The sequence below is a fragment of the Vespa crabro genome, chromosome 7 (genome assembly GCF_910589235.1).
Source record: "Vespa crabro chromosome 7, iyVesCrab1.2, whole genome shotgun sequence".
Classification (NCBI taxonomy): domain Eukaryota; kingdom Metazoa; phylum Arthropoda; class Insecta; order Hymenoptera; family Vespidae; genus Vespa; species Vespa crabro.
Window position 1 is genome coordinate 6,844,072 of NC_060961.1, and position 18,534 is coordinate 6,862,605.

At 28.8% G+C, this 18,534-nt stretch overlaps 4 protein-coding genes across 6 annotated transcripts; 3 read left to right on the plus strand and 1 right to left on the minus strand.

Annotated features, from left to right (window-relative positions):
• The first annotated feature begins 1,110 nt into the window (after positions 1-1,110).
• Positions 1,111-4,883, plus strand: LOC124425411 (F-box/LRR-repeat protein 7-like). The gene is made up of 8 exons (XM_046965703.1): positions 1,111-1,216; positions 1,356-1,487; positions 1,622-1,713; positions 2,381-2,508; positions 2,603-2,880; positions 2,975-3,495; positions 3,631-3,916; positions 4,022-4,883. Exons 2-8 carry the CDS (start codon positions 1,427-1,429, stop codon positions 4,417-4,419), a joined length of 1,764 nt encoding a protein of 587 aa, XP_046821659.1. The 5' UTR covers positions 1,111-1,216; positions 1,356-1,426; the 3' UTR covers positions 4,420-4,883.
• Positions 4,884-7,487: 2,604 nt separating this feature from the next.
• Positions 7,488-16,247, minus strand: LOC124425412 (dual specificity mitogen-activated protein kinase kinase dSOR1). Of its 3 annotated transcripts, none has more exons than XM_046965704.1 (9): positions 16,097-16,247; positions 15,408-15,922; positions 15,081-15,306; positions 14,883-14,995; positions 14,682-14,793; positions 10,988-11,164; positions 10,688-10,904; positions 10,053-10,219; positions 7,488-9,973 (listed from the first exon to the last, which is right to left on the minus strand). In XM_046965704.1, exons 2-9 carry the CDS (start codon positions 15,527-15,529, stop codon positions 9,857-9,859), a joined length of 1,251 nt encoding a protein of 416 aa, XP_046821660.1. In that variant the 5' UTR covers positions 15,530-15,922; positions 16,097-16,247; the 3' UTR covers positions 7,488-9,856. The 3 variants fall into 3 exon arrangements, with proteins under 3 accessions (XP_046821660.1, XP_046821662.1, XP_046821661.1); XM_046965706.1 differs by lacking the exon at positions 16,097-16,247 and having other exon boundaries at positions 15,408-15,471; positions 15,694-16,048; XM_046965705.1 differs by lacking the exon at positions 16,097-16,247 and having other exon boundaries at positions 15,408-15,569; positions 15,694-16,048.
• Positions 11,174-14,675, plus strand: LOC124425410 (sodium/potassium-transporting ATPase subunit alpha-like). Its single transcript, XM_046965702.1, has one exon. The coding sequence runs from the start codon at positions 11,415-11,417 to the stop codon at positions 14,493-14,495; it is 3,081 nt and encodes a 1,026-aa protein (XP_046821658.1). The 5' UTR covers positions 11,174-11,414; the 3' UTR covers positions 14,496-14,675.
• A 565-nt stretch (positions 16,248-16,812) lies between the features above and the next one.
• LOC124425418 (60S ribosomal protein L17) lies at positions 16,813-18,155 on the plus strand. The gene is made up of 5 exons (XM_046965713.1): positions 16,813-16,947; positions 17,222-17,308; positions 17,403-17,562; positions 17,691-17,861; positions 17,968-18,155. The coding sequence occupies exons 2-5, from the start codon at positions 17,228-17,230 to the stop codon at positions 18,111-18,113; spliced, it is 558 nt and encodes a 185-aa protein (XP_046821669.1). The 5' UTR covers positions 16,813-16,947; positions 17,222-17,227; the 3' UTR covers positions 18,114-18,155.
• The last annotated feature ends 379 nt before the right edge of the window (positions 18,156-18,534 follow it).

An 18,534-nucleotide genomic window follows, 5' to 3' on the forward strand; every position in this document is an offset into this window, starting at 1 on the left:
CACTAAATAAATCATTTTATAAATGCTTAAGCACAAAACTAAGAGTAGATAAATAAAAGAACAATCAATTGAGATATATCTATCTATATAGCAACGATGGTAAAGTAGTTAGCATCACGATCGACAGAGTGCTTAACCAATCAAAAATTTCTCCTATTGGTGAACTTGTCCATTGATCAGTTTGTAATGATACAATGCCGGTAACAACGTCATTACTATATCAGTATTCCTTATTTCGTTTTAATATCAAAAATTATAGGTTATATGACAAAAGAAATATACAGATTTTTATTACAATGTTTTCGTTATGTTCGTAAATTAGTAATATTATACACTCTTCGTATAATCGTAATAAACATGAAATTAATAAATATAAATAAACTTTAAATGCAGCCATTAGTTCGATATTATTTCTAATTGAATGTGTATATGTGTTATATTTCTCATCGTTATATATATATATTAATAATTCACATTATTTAATATATATATAAAATTTCATTTATTCTATTACTGTATTATTAATTATTATTGTTATACGATGTTGATTTGTCGAAGTCTTATAGTAAATTGGAATGTTATTTCTCAAAGTCGCTCAAATCTTCACAGCTCTGTTGTTTACATTCACTAATTGGAAACTATATGCATATACTTTCTTTCTCTATCCTCCCTATTTCCTTTTCTCATTCTTCTCGTTCTTATTCTTTCTTTTTCTATCTTTCTCGGTTTGAAAATCATAACTAAAGAAACGTAATATATGTATATATATGTATATATATGGACCATCAAATAAATGCATTTAAATATAGAAAGATTAATCCTTGACGAAAGAATTTCTTCCTGGCAATAAAATCAATTTAATTCTATTGAAATTTTTCGTAACAATTTTAAAACAGTATCACCATCTTTCGTAAATCTTTTTAAACAGCGGACATATAGATTTATAGGCTGGATTACATGAATTATGCACATGGAATGATTCTAACATATTTTTAAATACTCTTTGATACATGTAAACTGTAATAAATATCAGCATTATGATATATTGTTATATTATAGGTTATATCTAATTTTCTCTATTACCTATACGAAATTTGCTCAGTCGGTAATACAGTTTCGTTGATACGATATCATATAAGAACAAATAAGTCTCATGAACAAAGATGTTTAGTCGTATAAGTGAGAAAGACTGAGAAACATCAAAGGATAGTGAGATGTAATGTTTAATACTCAGAATAATTATTAAGAGAATGATAGAATTTGGGCGGGAGTGTACATAAATACTTTTGTATTGAATCCTTAATAACGATCTTCTTTTTATTTTATATTCTACCATTATTCTCCTTCGATACAAGGTCGTAAATGATCGTTGTCCTTTGAGTTAGACTGTGACATATAAGAGCTTCTTCAAAACACATTCGAGGAGATGGATAAAATCGAATTCTTTTGTGACGCTTTGAAACGTATTCGCATTGAAACTGAAAATGGTAAAATTTTCTTTATATATATATATATGTGTATATTTTATTATATGGGTAGACACACATATATATACTCTTGACACTAAGCATTCGTAAACACGCACATACATACATATTAGTTTTCTTTAATGTTTGTCAAGGTGCGGATCGAATAACCGAAGAAGGTATACTACCGACCACAATAAATGGAATACCAATACGGAAATTGTTTGTTAGTAATGTAGCACAAAGGGTATGTTTCTTATTATTATCGTACGGTTTTTTATTCTTTAGTTTATAAAGTGTCAACAGTGGCGCCTGGAGAAGGGCTACCCTCCATCCATACTTATTTGAATTTCTCTTTATCTTATCTCTCCATAAATTTTTTTCTCTTTTCAACCAATCAATGTCATTATCTGAGAATCGATATATTAATACTTAAAATTATGATTTAAAAGATTAGAGATTTCTAATATAAAAATTAATTTTTATGAAAAGATCGAAAAAATTTTTTTGAGGTTAAATACAAAATCTTTTTTAGAACGTAGATTGATTCTTGTCATTTTTGAGTAAAAAAGAAATTTGATGAAAAGCAATATTGTGGAAAAAAATTATTTTTTTATTTATTTATTTTTTATCTATCGTCAAAATAAACAAAATAAAGAAAATAAACAAAATAAACAACTCAATTCAATAAATTATTTCTTCAGCTTCTGTATATATTAATTTTTGTTTAAAAGCTATTAGTGTTATGAGAAAAAATTATTTGATAGTATTTGTTTTAATTTTATTTTATATAGGCTGAAACAATACTGTCTAAAAATCATAATGTAATAATAACTTATGATCTTCCCCAGTTGGCTTGTAAAATACAAAAATAATTATTTTCAAGGAAAATATATTAATTGTACTTTTTACAGACTACTTATAAAGAATTAGCTGCATTATTTTCTAAATATGGAAAAGTCGAAAGTTGTTATTTGAAAACAACTCACAGTAAAAATAATTATGCATTTGTTACGTTCAGTAATGTTACGAGCGCAATAAGGTAAGATGACAGTTTTTTCACCATATGAAGTAAAAAGTCTATAAATATAGAATAAACTTTTCTATTTTTCTTTTTTTTTTGTTTTTATTTATAGAGCAAGAGAAGATGGAAGTAAGAAAGAAATTAATTTACATAATAGAGATTTAAAAGTTATGCCAGCAGATCCGTGGCATCAACCAGACAGTATACAAATTAAAAGTTATACTTTGATAAAGGATATAAATAAATCTCGTAAGAAGTCTTCTATGGAAGAAACTAATCATAATTCTGTACAAAATTATATAAATGCTCCGATTGATGCTTTAAATGACGATTGTTTAATGCACATTTTTCTTTATTTACCAATTAAGAATAGAATTGTTATAGAAAGAGGTAAAATAATATTTGATTTCTCTATCGGTATGTTTTATTATTTCAAAATTCTATAATATATATTTTTAATAAATTTTACTTATTATACTTTCAGTATGTAAACGTTGGAGAGCTGTGGCTCAAAAATCATGGTATGCTGTAAAAAAGTTAGACCTTTCTTATCATACATGGGGAATTTCACCAGATGATAAAAAGATTTGTACATCCGATTTACGTGAAGTATTATTACGATGCGGTAGATTTTTAAATCATATAGATTTTTCGCAATGTTATCCCTCTTTAACACGAAGTACTTTACTCATTATTGGTAGATTTTGTCATAATTTAGAAATAGTTGATATTAGCGGACTTGAAATATCTTCATCGGGCATAGAATTATTAGCTAGGAATTGTACAAATATAAAAAAGCTTAACTTAGGTTATTCAATGCACTATTCGACGCACATTTGTGATAGAGACTTTATAATGTTATTTGAAATGAACAAAGGCCTAAGGTACTTGAATCTTTATCAGATTAACATATCGGGCAAGTGCCTAAATTTTCTCTCATCTAATGCATTTGAAGAGCTTGTTTTAAATTCTTGTGATGGTATTCAAGAATTACACTTTGCCAATGTAAGCTTATATATATATATATATATATATATATATATATATATTTATATATATAAATCCTATATTTTTCAGTGATTTGATATTTACATAAAATAATATATATACGTTTGATTAAATTTTATATTATTGATTTAGGCATTAGCAAATCTGACCAGTTTGAAAAGTTTGTTGATAAAGGACTGTATATGTGTTACAAGTCGTATATTAGAAGCAATTGGAAAATATTGCACAAATCTTAAAGAATTCGAGTTAACTAGAGAATGTCTATTTCTATCTGTCCCCATATGTGAAGATGCATTACAAATAACGCAACTCGTTAATCTTGAGATTCTGAGACTTATACAAAATGTCTTTATAAATGATGATTTTTTAATTGTTTTGGCTTCAAAATGTAGACAACTGATCTATTTAGATATTAATGGTAAGCTAGAATTATTAAATATAATTATAATAACTTATCATTATAATAATACATAACAATCAAGTATAATATTTCAATTAATGTATTATTAATATGATTTTTCAGGCTGTCAAAACGTCACTGATACGGGTTTACAAGCTGTGGCAACTTTACCAAGATTAGAAACTTTAATAATTAGCAATTTGAATAAAGTAACAGCTATAGGTTTGGACAATATGTGTAACATAAGACAACTAGAATGCAAATCTTGTATTTCGATTAATGATACAGGCTTAGCTATCCTTATTCATGTATCTCCTAATTTGGAACTACTTGATCTCACTGGTTGCAAGGGTATAACTAATAATATTATTGACGTGGCTGAATATGTTACAAGTCGTAGGTCCAATAATATTTTCTTAAAAATATATATTGGTGGAACTAGTATAACCCGTTATAATCATACATCCCCTAATTTGCTATTACTTCGCATACCCTCTAACAAAGTACCTAAAAGTGTTTAAATTTAAATTTAAATATAACTATATGTAATTATGCAATGGATATATTTACTATAAATAATCAAATAATACAGAATATAGTAATACTCAGGTCTTATGTTAGATATTTGGAGTTTCCAAACTCATTGATTGAAACAAAAAAAAAAAGAAAGAAAAAAAAGGACCACACACGTGTGAAGATATAATGAATAAAGCGGGTCATTGTTTAATAATCCTTAATCAACGCCAATGAACTGACAACCTTCTTTACTGATTTATATACGTTTATAGTATTTGTACAAGAATTGAAAAAAAAAAGAAAAAAGAAAAAAAAGTGTTTTTTACAGGAACAGTATTAGTACATAACTTGTGTATTGTTTGTAAAAAGAAAAGAAAAAAAAAAAAGATTATTTGTTATATGAAATTTAATATACTGTGTAATATCTATTAAAATAAATCTATATAAATAAAAGAATAACTTAATACTATTCATCACTTTTGGTTTTTTAATTGTTTAAGCCAACAATGAATCCAGGCGTAATTTTGATTCGTTTTAAAGATGAAGATTTAAACAAGGAGACGATTTTCTTGAATTAATAAAAAAGTTTTATGTTCAATAGCTCGTAAATTTTGTGTGAAGTCAACAAAAATGAACTTTTTACTGACTTTAGTTATCGAATTAGTTTTCTTTTGTATTTCGACAAGTAAATGTCGAAATTCTTTATTTTCATATAGGCTAAGCTTTTACTTTCAATTATTTTATAATTATTTAAACAATATATAAATATATACGGTATATAATAAATTAATACTTAAACAATACATTTGCTTAAACATTACATGACTTGAAACACATATTAAACATAAAATAATTTGAATTTATTATCCAATTAGATTTGAATTTTGACGTCACAGATGTTGGCTTCATCTAATATAAAAAAAAAAAAAAAAAAAACGAACTTTTTACGGATTTTGACAATTATTGGCTTAGTTTTTCTGCATTCGTTCTTTTAATCAATTTGTAATCGTTTTCTATTACAATAGAGTAAACAAAAATAATTTAAATTGAATTTTATAATAAATAGAAAACATACAAGTTATATTCTTACGGAAGAATATAAAACCTTTCGATTTCGTGAAATATACGATGGTTCTTTTTGATTACAAATTTAAATTATACATATAGTTTAGCATAATAAACAATTTGAAAATCAAATTATTTTATTAACATTTAAATAATAGGACACTTTTAGGAACCTTGTAAGGATCGTAAGACGCAATGTATATAAAATAAATTCAATTTTAATCTTTCGACAAAAATAAATCGCTGAACTCGGGAGGGAATAATTATTAAATAAGATTATTTTACTAACAATATCTGTATATTTCGGAAAATTTCCAAAATCTTTTCACTTTAATTCTGACTAAACCTTGAAGTATTTACACTTTACATTGCTTCTTACATCTTCTATCTATATTCAGTAATAAATAGTCGTCTTTATTTACTTAAACGGATAGTCATATAATAGTTTAAATAATTATTCTATATTAATTAGTTTAGTTTCTCTAAGGTGAAATCCTTAGGGGAGGGTTCTTGGGCAAGTCTTCTTTTTTTACCAGGGAATATCGAGCTTGATTTTGATTTTTGAACGTTCTTTAAAATATCCATTTCTTGTTCTGAGTTCTCACATGCGCACACATTCTAGGTTTCTTTTTTTTTCTACTTCCCTTTCTCATCTACTCTTTCTTTATTAATCTTCTTCCTCTTTCTCCTCATCTTTTTTCTTTTTCTACTAATCTTCTTCTATTTCCTATTAATTTTCTTCTCTCATTATTCTTTTCTTTCTTCTTTTTCACCACTAATTTCTTTCTTTTCTTTTTCTCATTTTCTTCTCTCTCTCTCTTTCTCTCTCTCTTTATCTATCTCTCTTTCTCTTTCTTCTTCTTTTGAAGCTAAATCATCGAGGGATGGATAACTGAGGGATGAATTCTCTTCTCCTTTGGTGTGGATCTTTGAATAGACTGCTTTTTCTTAATATTGTATAAAGTTCTTGGGTGGTACTTTTGAGTATGGGATTTGAGTTGGTTTTCTTCATTAAGGAAATATCGTACTCGATTTTGTTGCTTTCATTTTACTCGAGTGGAGAGATCTGCGAGATGTCCACTTTTTGTTCGCAGTTTCATCGATTTCACATGTGTGCGCGCGTTCCAAATTTCTTCTCTTTTTCTTCTTCTCTTCTTTTCTTTCCCTTTTTCTCTTCGTTTCTTTCTCTTCTTCTCTTTAAACTAGATTATCGAGGGAACAATTTATCTGCAAAGGCGAGGACTGCTATATCGGCGCAGATACGATATATCGTCGGCGGCCCTAATTTAAACGCGTACAGATAGGATAGGGAGAACATCTTCAGATAGCCTTGGGAATTGGAATTCTCGGTAAGGTCATATCACCACGGTACCGCGGATTTTCGAGTAGAGTCACAGTTTAACCAGTGGGTCTACAGACATAGCAACCTTCACGTGGTGAGACCAGGACAGGTATTATTTTGCAATATATCGAAATATATATATTTATATCTAAATTATATAACGCAAGTTCTACAGGGTGAATAAATGGCTTTTTAAATAAGCTTTAGCTATGTATAAGTTTAACTAGAAACAAAATATATATTTATAATTTGTACAATTAAGAAACAATTTTTTGTTAATTTATCTTTAAACAAGTAAAATTTGGTCTATGATTTTTTCTTGCGTATGGTTAGTTATAAAATAGTGTACTATTATTATTATTATAAAAAAATTGTATAATCTAAACAAATTTGTACACCGATGCGATTAGTCGCATAATTGTGATAATTTTTCTCGTCTATTTTTGTTGTTCATATTTTGTCCATATAACTGTCTCTGAAATCATATATCTCTAAATCATATTCGAGCAAAAGTTAATGAACAGCTTTATTTACAGAAGTCAGTCGATTAAATCGAAAATAATCGACCGTTATATATCGGCTATATACAAAAAATAAATGAAATTATTTTAACAATGCTTTGAAATTTCACTGTGAAACACAAATCTGTGGTAGAGAATAAATTTATTTTTACTTTTTTATATATATATTTTTTTATTTTTTCTTTAGTGTGATTATAACATTTAGATAATTAATATAACTGCAATTATCCATATCTTTTTGCAACGAAGAATTTGCACATATTATAATAATACGAGCCATAATAAAAGATCCTATATATTTAAATTGAAAATACACACTGCGCACCTTGAAACTAATATCACTAATGTTTCTATCGACATATGATACATCTTGCAACCTGATATTTTAACAGCCAAACAATATTCGCTTATATTACTTTTATTTATTTATTTATTATTAATTTATTATTAAACATATGCCACGCTAACCAGCATTACGCGATTATCATTATCATTATTATTATATATAAACATATTAAGAAACATCTCAGTTCTTGGAGGGGGCTTGCGTCTTACGCTTTTATTCATATTAACGAAATATATACGTTCATCATGTTTTGTAAACATTCTTATTGTAATACACTCCGATATATTTTAAGCCAAATCGGAATAGGCTGATACTGCCTATACCTGCAGTTGGATCTATGAAAATCGTCTTTCAGACAAGCGGAGAGAGAGAAAAAGAGAGAGAGAGAGAGAGAGAGAGAGAGAGAGAGAGAGAGAGAGAAAGAGAGAGAGAAAGAGAGAGATAGTTAGGTACGATCGTTTTTAATAGAATTACATACATTATCTCATATATTCATATACACCATCTATGTATGTGTATGTGTAACATAGACCAATTGCGTTTGCTTTTATCATATAAAGCAATTTGTCTTGGTACACATAATATTGATCAAGATCACTGTTCTTTCTCTCTTATATATTTTTTTTTACCTATATATATATATATATATATATATATATATATATATAAAATTTAAGGATCCGATGACAATACATTTAACCGTGTAATACTCACAAAAGTTATATATATACACACATAGCTGTATGTGTATATGTATACACATAGCTGTATGTATACACATGGCTTGAAATATAACATATAGTATACAGTGTGACAATAGAGATACTAGTATCTAAATGTTTAAATGTCCATGAATATAAAGCTAATCATTAAGCGACGAAGATAGTTTATCGAATGTAATTTATTGAAATTACATAGGAGAAACTTGTTGCATAATTATACGACAAATGCATTTATAAGTATAAGTATATATATATATATATATATATATATATATATATATATATATATATATATCGTGTGAACACATGGACATATTTTAAGATCACACTAACACTTGTATCTTTTGACATTTTACATTCGAGGCCACATTTATTTATATAAGAGATTTTCATATTGCGACTTAATAATTTAGATCAATCATATACACGAAAGGAAATCATTTTTATTATTAATGTATTAACTTTGAGCGTAGAAATTATTTATCTCATTTGGAAGATATTTTTCAAAATTGATTTTTTTTGATAATGTCTACAACGTGAGTATATACTCTTATCGTAGCCTCGTTATATATACATATATATGTATGTATATGATATAAAAGAACTATATGAAACTGCAATGAGCGACGGAACAAAGTCTTTTCAATGATATATGTTTGTATGTGTGTTTGTATCTGTGTATTAGTATGTAAATAACATTCTAAGGATGTCAGGTACAAATTTTCTATGAATAACTTGACCTAGCTAATATTCTTCGAATCGTTTCTTTCATACACCTGATGCTCATATTTATGTATCCTAATATCATCACAGGGAACACATTCTATATCGATCGGTGTAATTTGAAACATATCGTATAAACTGTTTATATATATCTTACATACTTTCCAAAAATAATAATAAGAATAATCCTAACTTTTTTTTTAGAGATTAAAACTAATCATTCGAATATAAGAACAGTGGCGTTAAATGGGATGAATTATTTTTATATAATAATGATTGTTAATAAGAATTTTCTCTATACATTATTCTCTCTATGTACAAACATATATGATCTTTCGTTTAAATCATATTTCTTTTTTTTTCTTTTCTTTTTCTTTTCAATTGAATCGTTTCATTAATATCTTTCAATACGATTAAATGGCGATTCTGAACATGGATTTATCATAGTTGTTGAGTATTTTATAGCCATAAATAGAGTTTATACTTCGTTCTTAAGTATAAATAATCTTTGGGCTTCATCAAAATCTTATTTATCATTTGATTGTTTAAAACAATAAGCGGTGAGATAGTCTAAGAAACATATAAAAGAAAAAATAATAGTAAAAATAATAAAAAGAAAAATAACGCCACTGCCTGATACAATCGAACGAAAGGAAAATAATAACTGACTTAGGAGTACTGAACGCGTATATAAGTAGTCAAGTATGTAAGAGTTACATTTATTCAGGATTGTACGTTCGCTAAACGAGTTGGAGTAGTTGGTTGAAGATCCATCGTACGGCATACCCAACCAGCAATGTCAACGTTCTCCGACTCAGCCGTTTTTATCCATTCGTGATTCTAAAATTATTATAGTATAAATTACAAAAATCTTTTAAAAGTAAAATTGTTAAGTTTATTATTAAAAATAGTTTGATACCATCAGTGTCTTTAAGTCTGCTCTCTCCGATGGATTTTTCTTCAAGCAACGATCAACAAAATCTGTGAATGCTTCACTGAAGAAGCCAGCTGGCAGTTTTGGTGGTGGTTCATTGACGATATAATCTAATAACTCAAATATTGCCATAGGTCTTGGGCTACCTGCGCCTATAGACCATAAATATTACTATTATTATCGCATTGTGATATAGAATAAATGATTTAACCTTTTGAGCGCTTAATATATCCGGCGCAAGCAATCCACGTGGACGGCGCGCACTTAGCTCGCTTTCGATTGCTAAAGACGGAATATATTTTGTCGTAAATGTTAACTTTGTCGATTAAATACACAAGGCGCAACTATTTAAATAATTTAAGAAAGTTATTTTCAAACATTAAATATTAATTTTAAATTATCTTGAAACAATTATTAATACACAAACCGACAATGTTGTTCCTAAGGAACGCACATGTATACGTCTCATATGCTGATAGTATCTCAAGTGCAAGAGAAATTGAAAAAATTTATAAACACATATATGCGCCCATATTCTCCATACCGACTGCTTTCGCTAAACGCATATATACGTCCATAGCACTCAAAGGGTTAAGCATGCTACTTATTTGGATACTAACTATGTCCAGGTGACTGTTGAGCAGGTGTTGGTTCGCTATTTGTCGCAGCAGTCTCTGTTGAAGATTGACTTCCTGTTTGTGTGCCAAATATCGATGCCAACGTTTTTTCATCAGGTGGTGGAATGGGATACATACCGATAGCCATTTCAACGAGTGACAAACCTAACGACCAAATATCACTTTGCACGGAATAATGAGTACCTTGTAATCTTTCTGGCTGAAAATGTTATTATATAATTAGTATATAAAATATTTTTTAAAAATGACGTGAAAGAGATATTTTTGATTAGAAATATTTACCGACATATAACTCCTGGTACCAACGAACGAATTAGCCATGGAATCTATCAATTGACCAGAGACACCAAAATCACAAATCTTTATTTCTCCTGCACTATTTACAAGAATATTGCTTGGTTTAACGTCGCGATGCATGATAGCGTGCTTGTCGCGCAAATAACTTAGACCTTTCAGTACCTGAGAATAAAAAAAAAGAAAATATCAATTTTTTTTAGATGTACCCTGTAGAATCATAAAAGAAAAAAGAATACACACACACACATATATATATATGTGTGTGTGTGTATGTATGTATGTATGTATATATAATATACACAAAAGATAATACAAACACGAGTGAAGTGAGCTGAGCTGTAAAAATAGTATCAACAAATTAAACCTTAGTTATTATTATAGAAAATATCATTAAACAAATCATTGAAACAATATGACACAGACACAAGGAATGTCTGTAAAAAATCTTCGATCAAATTTGAATAATTCTTTATCACAGTCCATAAAAAAAAGACTAACTGAAACAGAAATTGAAGCTCTTCGTAGTGATTTAATTACTACAGATCATACAATTCCTTTGGAAGAATTATGCGCAAAATTCAATACAGATCTAGTGAATGGTCTTACAGAGAAAGAGGCTACACGATTACTTAAGAAAAATGGACCAAATGTGTTGTCTCCTCCAAAGGAAACACCTGAATATATCAAATTTTTACTATGCATGTTCAGTGGTTTCGCAAGCTTGTTGTGGATTTGCGCGGTTCTATGTTTCTTACTAGTCTTTATCAGTTATTTAATGAAAGAAGAACGAACTGGCATCGAATGGTTAGGTGTTATAATTGTCGTGATATGTCTCATATCTGGTATATTTGCTTATATACAAGAAAGCAAGAATACGAAAGTTATGGAATCGTTTAAGAAGATGGTACCTACTTTTGCGACAGCAATAAGAGACGGAAATAAAATACGTCTTGGAACCGAAGAATTAGTACTTGGTGATTTGGTAGAGATCAGACTTGGAGATAAAATACCTGCTGATATTAGGATAATTAAATGTAATGGATTGAGAGTTGAAAACTCGAGTATTACTGGTGAAAACGAACCAGTTATTCGTACGGACTATCCAACAGATCTAAATCCTTTAGAATCTTCGAACGTTGCCTTTTTCTCTTCATTTGCCGTTGCTGGAGATGGGACAGGTATAGTTATTGCTGTCGGAGACAACACGATGATTGGTAGATTAGCAGGATTAACATCTTATGTAAAAAAGACTGAAACACCGATTGCTAAAGAGATCAAACATTTCGTTCATATTATCACAGTGGTTGCTATCATTTTTGGTTTAATTTTTTTTGGACTTTCTCTCATGTTAGAACCCGATGTAATCAAAGCCTTCACATATTTACTTGGTATCATTATCGCCAACGTGCCGGAAGTCTTGCTGATAACAGTGACCACTTGTTTGACCTTAACTGCTACAAAAATGGCTAATAAGAATTGTCTGGTAAAGAATTTGGAAGGTGTAGAAACTCTTGGTTCTACTTCGACAATCTGTTCCGATAAAACAGGAACTCTCACTCAAAATAGGATGTCAGTTTCACATATATGGTTTGGATATAATAGATTTTCTTTCTCACAGACAGAAAAGATCGGTGCAGAAAAAGATATATTGATGGAGAAACCTGCTTTCAATTATGTCTTGAGAGATGCCACTCTTTGTTTACGTGCTGAATTCATTGCAGAAAGTACACTTGTGGTACCAATTGAACAACGTAATGTTATAGGCGATGCATCAGAAACTGGTATACTTCGTTTCTGTGAACACATACATTCTACAGAAATATATCGTCAGAAATATCCGAAAGTAGCTGAAATTCCTTTTAATTCTACTCTTAAATATCAATTGTCCATACACCGTAATGTTAATTCATATATACTGATTATGAAAGGTGCTCCAGAAATAATTTTGAATTATTGTACCACAATACTGACTATGGATGGTCAAACAAAACACATGGAAGTTTCTGATATACAAACAATAAAACATGCCTGTACTGAATTAGCATATTTAGGTGAACGAGTATTAGCTTATAGCGATCTTGTGTTACCTGGGAATATATACGGCCCTAATTATCAATTTAATACAAACTCTCAGAACAAATATAACTTTCCAATGAAAGGTTACAGATTTGTTGGTCTAATCAGTTTAATAGATCCACCTAGACCAGGAGTACCAGAAGCAGTCCAAAAATGTCGTACAGCTGGCATAAAAGTGATCATGATAACTGGTGATCATCCAGTAACAGCAATGGCTATTGCTAGAAAAGTTGGTATTATAAGTGAAGGACACGAAACTAAATATGAAATAACCTTGCTGAATGATAATCAACCATCTTTCACACTTATACCTGATATTGTGACCGATGCTATAATCATAACAGGTGCAGAATTAAGAAATATGGACATCGATGATCTGGATAATATTATTAAGAATTATGAAGAAATTGTTTTTGCTCGCACTACACCACAGCAAAAATTGATGATAGTAGAAAGTTGTCAAAGATTGGGAGAAATTGTAGCCGTTACTGGGGATGGTGTCAACGATGCACCTGCCCTAAGAAAAGCTGATATAGGAGTAGCTATGGGAATCACAGGATCGGATGTAGCTAAAAATGCTGCAGATATGATACTGATGGATGATAACTTTGCGTCTATCGTTACGGGAGTAGAAGAAGGTAGATTGATATTTGATAATTTAAAAAAATCCATTGCTTATACATTAACATCCAGTGTACCCGAAATGTTACCAATGTTAGCCAGTCTTATGTTTGCAATTCCTTTACCATTTATTATTGAAATGGTACTCTGTATCGATGTTGGAACCGATTTGATTCCTGCTATATCGCTAGCCTATGAAAAAGCAGAATTAGATATTATGCAACGAGCACCTAGAAATCCTCAATATGATAGATTAGTTAATAAACGTTTAATATCTATTACTTATGGTCAAATTGGAATGACCCAAGCTGCAGCAGGTTTCTATACTTATTTTATGATTTTAATGCTGAATGGATTCTTGCCGTATCATCTGTTAGGATTAAGATACGATTGGGAAAACAAAGCAATCAATGATCTTGAAGATTCGTATGGACAAACGTGGACTTATAAGGCTAGAATGGATTTACTCAACGAAGCACGCACTGGATATTTTCTTTCTCTTATTATAACACAAATGGTAGACTTAGTAATGTGTAAAACAAGACGTAATTCTATTTTTCAACAAGGAATGGACAATTGGTTTTTAAACTTTTCTTTTGTATTTGAAATTATATTAACAGGAATGCTTCTATATATACCAGGAACAGAAAAAATATTTAAGACTATGCCCTTAGATTTTTATTGGTATTGGCCTTGCCTACCACTTGCAATATTTCTTTGGGTTTATGATGAACTCAGAAGACTTTGTATTCGTTTGTTTCCAGGATGCCTTATTGAACGAGAAACGTATTATTAATTTTTTACTTAGGATAAGTAGTATATATGTAGTTAATATTAGTAAACGCTTAAGTTCTAGTTATTTAAGATAGTATAATGCTATTTGTCATTATATTGTTGATTATAACTTTTTAAAAATTAATAAATTATTTATGCTAGAAAAACTAATATGTCTGGATATTAATAATATTAAGATATTACTCACAGCAGATGTAATAGTGCCTAGAATAGGTTCTGGAATTCTACCAGCTTTTTTTAATATCAAATCTAATGATCCTCCATCCATGTATTCCATGCATATGCTAATCTCGCCATCACTGTAAAAAATCACAACAATACATATAATATATAATTATTTTGAGGTAAACTTTAATTTTAAGTTATATATTTTAATGAATACACAAACCTGTAAAAAGCACCATAGAATCCAACTATGTGAGCAAAATTACATTCATGTAATACTTTTAATTCCCTTATGATTTGCTTTTTAATAGCTGGTTTTACTTCTAAATGAATCAACTAGAATAATATTAACAACATAATGTGTTAAAATATTTTTCTATAAGTATATATATATATATATAAAATTTGCAAATGATCATACCTTTCTTGCCATAATAAGCCCATACTTTTTATGTCTAACTTTCATAACAACTCCACCATTGCCAGCACCTAGTTCACCAAGTTTTTCAAAATCATCATCACATAATTCTCCTACCTTCTCTTTTTGTCCTAAGAAACTTTCTAATCTCTTTCTTTGCTCCTCATCCATCTCCAACTCTTCTAATCTTTCTTGAATAGCATCGATACTCATCTTGCCCATTACACCGCTGACCAAGACATAAAGAATAAAATAACAGTTTAATAGAATACTAGGTTTGATTAGAAAATAAAAAATAATTAATTATTGAAAGAAAAACATTATGCTTACTCTGGTATAACGGGTGGTTCTGAATATGTAGGCAGTGGTGGAACTGGTGGTGATGGGGATACAGCTGGAACCGGTTCAATCGAGCCAGGTGGTAATGTCAAGTTTAATTTGTTTTTTGACATTTGTTATGTGAAGAAGTATCACCAACGCAACAAATCAATTCTGAGTTATATGAAATATATGTATATGTTTAATGCGCGTGTGGATTTATAAAAAAATATAATATAAACTTTTCCACAGAGAATTAATATAGAGATTATTTCACTTATATAAAAATATTTCTTACAGCCGTAGGTTCTGTACACAAAAAATTTTCTTTATCTTTTTCTTTGTACGTTTTCTTCTTTCACTTCTTTTTTCTTTATTTATTTATTTTTTTTTTTTTTTATTCCTTACAATTTATATAACTTGTACAACTTTTGTAACAACACTCGCATTTCTAAGTTATTACAAAGTTGTATTTAAATGTTCGAGAAAAAAATCGTTATTTTCTTTGATCTGTCAATCTCACAACTCTGTCTCGAGACATATATATATATATATATATACATATACATATATATATATATATATATATATATATATATATATTTATTTGAAGAGAGAATTATCTTTCTGATTTATTTTTATTTTATTTTATTATTTTTTTTTTAAATCCAACACCGATGGTAGAAAATTAAAAAACAAACATTCGTAATATGCATTCTTTTTCGAGATATTTCATTAAAAAAGAAATACAGGTTATCCGACTCTTTTCAGGGAGCCGCGAAGTTAACGTTGAACGATAGAACGCATACAGTTAGCTATTCCGAAAATCATAGACTATACTTGAAGAGTCAATAGTTCGATAAATTATATCTTACATACATATTATATTTGATACGTATATGAACCGATTTATTTTTCATTGAAGAAAATAAATATTAATATGCCTCTTCTTTCCTTATTAATTGTATTTACGTTTCTTACTTTAACGCGAAAATAAAAACAAAGCTCTTATAACTTTTCAACTCGACTCGTGGCCATAAACTATTGTGCTTTCAGGAGCGTATCTATCATTCAATAAACTTCGATTTTATCGAAAGAGCTGAGAAATGAAAATTTTATTTATTATATTTAATATTAGTTTACTATATATTACATATTACTATTAAATTTTACTTACGAATATAATATGTTGCTAGGTATATTTGACGATCGCATCAAGAATAACGAGATTTCTATTTTCAAAGTTTGACCGAACATTTAAAACGTGACATTCAATTGCTATCACTAAAATATCAATATTTATCATTTTAAATATCCGACATGAATGATTTGAAATACATAATATAGTTTCGATTAATAATTAAAGATTATAAATTTTTATGATCTTTCTTTAATTTCACAAAATATAAATAAATAATATCGAAATAAATTAAATTTTGTATTGTCTATGTTATTTAAAATAAAGTTACTGTGAGTTGGCAACACTGTTACGTACAGGAAGTTAGTGATCGTTCGTGAGACGTTCTTTCCTTAACGGTCGTGCTGTTAGGAGGTATGTATGGAATAATATGTAATGTTTATAGAATCCATTCGCATCTATTGTTTTATCCTATTATTGGTTAAACAAATATTAATTTATTATGTATAAAACATCGAATTATATATTTTTTCTAGTAAATATTTCGTATCGATCGCTTAAAATGGTGAAATATTTACTGTCAAGTACCGTCATGTTGCGATTGTCGACACTGCGACACCTATCCTCTAAAGAAAAATGTCGATTTAGTATTATTACAATTTTTATACTAATTTTTTTGTGATTTCAGAACATAATGGGTCGTTATTCTTACGAGCCACTAAATGCTACGAAATCGTGCAAGGCACGAGGCTCCAATCTTCGTGTGCATTTCAAAGTAAATATAATTATATTTTTAAAGACACATGTTTACATATGAACGTATGTCGTTATGCATTATTTATTCGATGATGGTGTCGTTCTTTTTGTAGAATACTCATGAAACAGCACGCGCTATTAAAAACATGGCTCTTCGTAGAGCACAAAAATATTTGAAAAACGTGATTGAACACAAAGAGTGTGTACCTTTCCGAAGATTTAATGGTGGAGTGGGCCGATGTGCTCAAGCTAAACAGTTTGGTACAACTCAAGGTAAATTTTTAAGAATAATAGAAATGTGTTATTGAAAATTATAACATTTTTTTTTATAAATATGCATACAAATAATGTAATGAATTATAGAACATTTGATTATATTTACTTACTGTTCATGTTTTTAGGACGTTGGCCTAAGAAATCTGCAGAATTCTTGTTGCAACTTTTAAAAAATGCTGAGAGTAATGCAGATTACAGAGGATTGGATGTGGAACGCCTTGTCATCGATCACATTCAGGTCAATCATGCATCTTGCTTACGTAGAAGAACTTACAGAGCCCATGGTCGTATTAATCGTAAGTACATTCATTATATTTCTTCATTTTCTGTTTTTTGATTTCTTTGAAAAAAAATATTCATTGTATTTATTATTAATATTACGTATCTAATAATTTTTTATAGCGTACATGAGTTCACCCTCTCATATAGAGGTTATATTAACTGAAAAGGAGGATATTGTTTCGAAGGCTACAGAAGAAGAACCTTCGAAGAAAAAATTGAGTAAGAAGAAGCTCGCAAGGCAAAAGGAAAAAATGATGAGGGAGTAATTCTTATTTATAATTATCTATTAAAAGTACATAAAACAAAAATTGAAGACTACTTTAATTCCCATTAATTCTTATCTACTTCCTTTAACTCTGTCATCAACACGATCAGTAATCGTAAAAAATGGTTTTAAGTCTTTTCAGATATTAAAAGGACATATTTTGTCATACGTATATAATATCGTTTTGTCACCGATATTGTACAATTACATAAAAGAATTATTTTTCGAAATTAAATATATTTTTTCTGTTGCATGTCATAAAAAAATAAATTAGTTTTTAAATAATTTAAGAAAAGAATATCTTAAAATATCTCTGAAAAAAATATAATAGGTCACTTTTTCATTGATGAAACACATTTCTTAATTCACATTTCTTAATGAAGCAAGACTAGAGGAATTTTTAATTTGTATATTGTTTACAA

What these genes read in the sequence shown, in the direction of transcription:
- LOC124425411 (XM_046965703.1), top strand. Translation starts at nt 1,427, where the DNA reads ATGGATAAAATCGAATTCTTTTGTGACGCTTTGAAACGTATTCGCATT. An exon ending in AATGTTACGAGCGCAATAAG is followed by an intron (nt 2,509 to 2,602) that starts GTAAGATGACAG and finishes TTTTATTTATAG; the next exon opens with AGCAAGAGAAGATGGAAGTA. An exon ending in GATCTATTTAGATATTAATG is followed by an intron (nt 3,917 to 4,021) that starts GTAAGCTAGAAT and finishes ATGATTTTTCAG; the next exon opens with GCTGTCAAAACGTCACTGAT.
- LOC124425410 (XM_046965702.1), top strand. Translation starts at nt 11,415, where the DNA reads ATGACACAGACACAAGGAATGTCTGTAAAAAATCTTCGATCAAATTTG.
- LOC124425412 (XM_046965704.1), bottom strand. Translation starts at nt 15,529, where the DNA reads ATGTCAAAAAACAAATTAAACTTGACATTACCACCTGGCTCGATTGAA. An exon ending in GGCTTATTATGGCAAGAAAG is followed by an intron (nt 14,996 to 15,080) that starts GTATGATCATTT and finishes ATATTATTCTAG; the next exon opens with TTGATTCATTTAGAAGTAAA. An exon ending in TTCTATGGTGCTTTTTACAG is followed by an intron (nt 14,794 to 14,882) that starts GTTTGTGTATTC and finishes GATTTTTTACAG; the next exon opens with TGATGGCGAGATTAGCATAT.
- LOC124425418 (XM_046965713.1), top strand. Translation starts at nt 17,228, where the DNA reads ATGGGTCGTTATTCTTACGAGCCACTAAATGCTACGAAATCGTGCAAG. An exon ending in ATCTTCGTGTGCATTTCAAA is followed by an intron (nt 17,309 to 17,402) that starts GTAAATATAATT and finishes TTCTTTTTGTAG; the next exon opens with AATACTCATGAAACAGCACG. An exon ending in ACAGTTTGGTACAACTCAAG is followed by an intron (nt 17,563 to 17,690) that starts GTAAATTTTTAA and finishes TCATGTTTTTAG; the next exon opens with GACGTTGGCCTAAGAAATCT.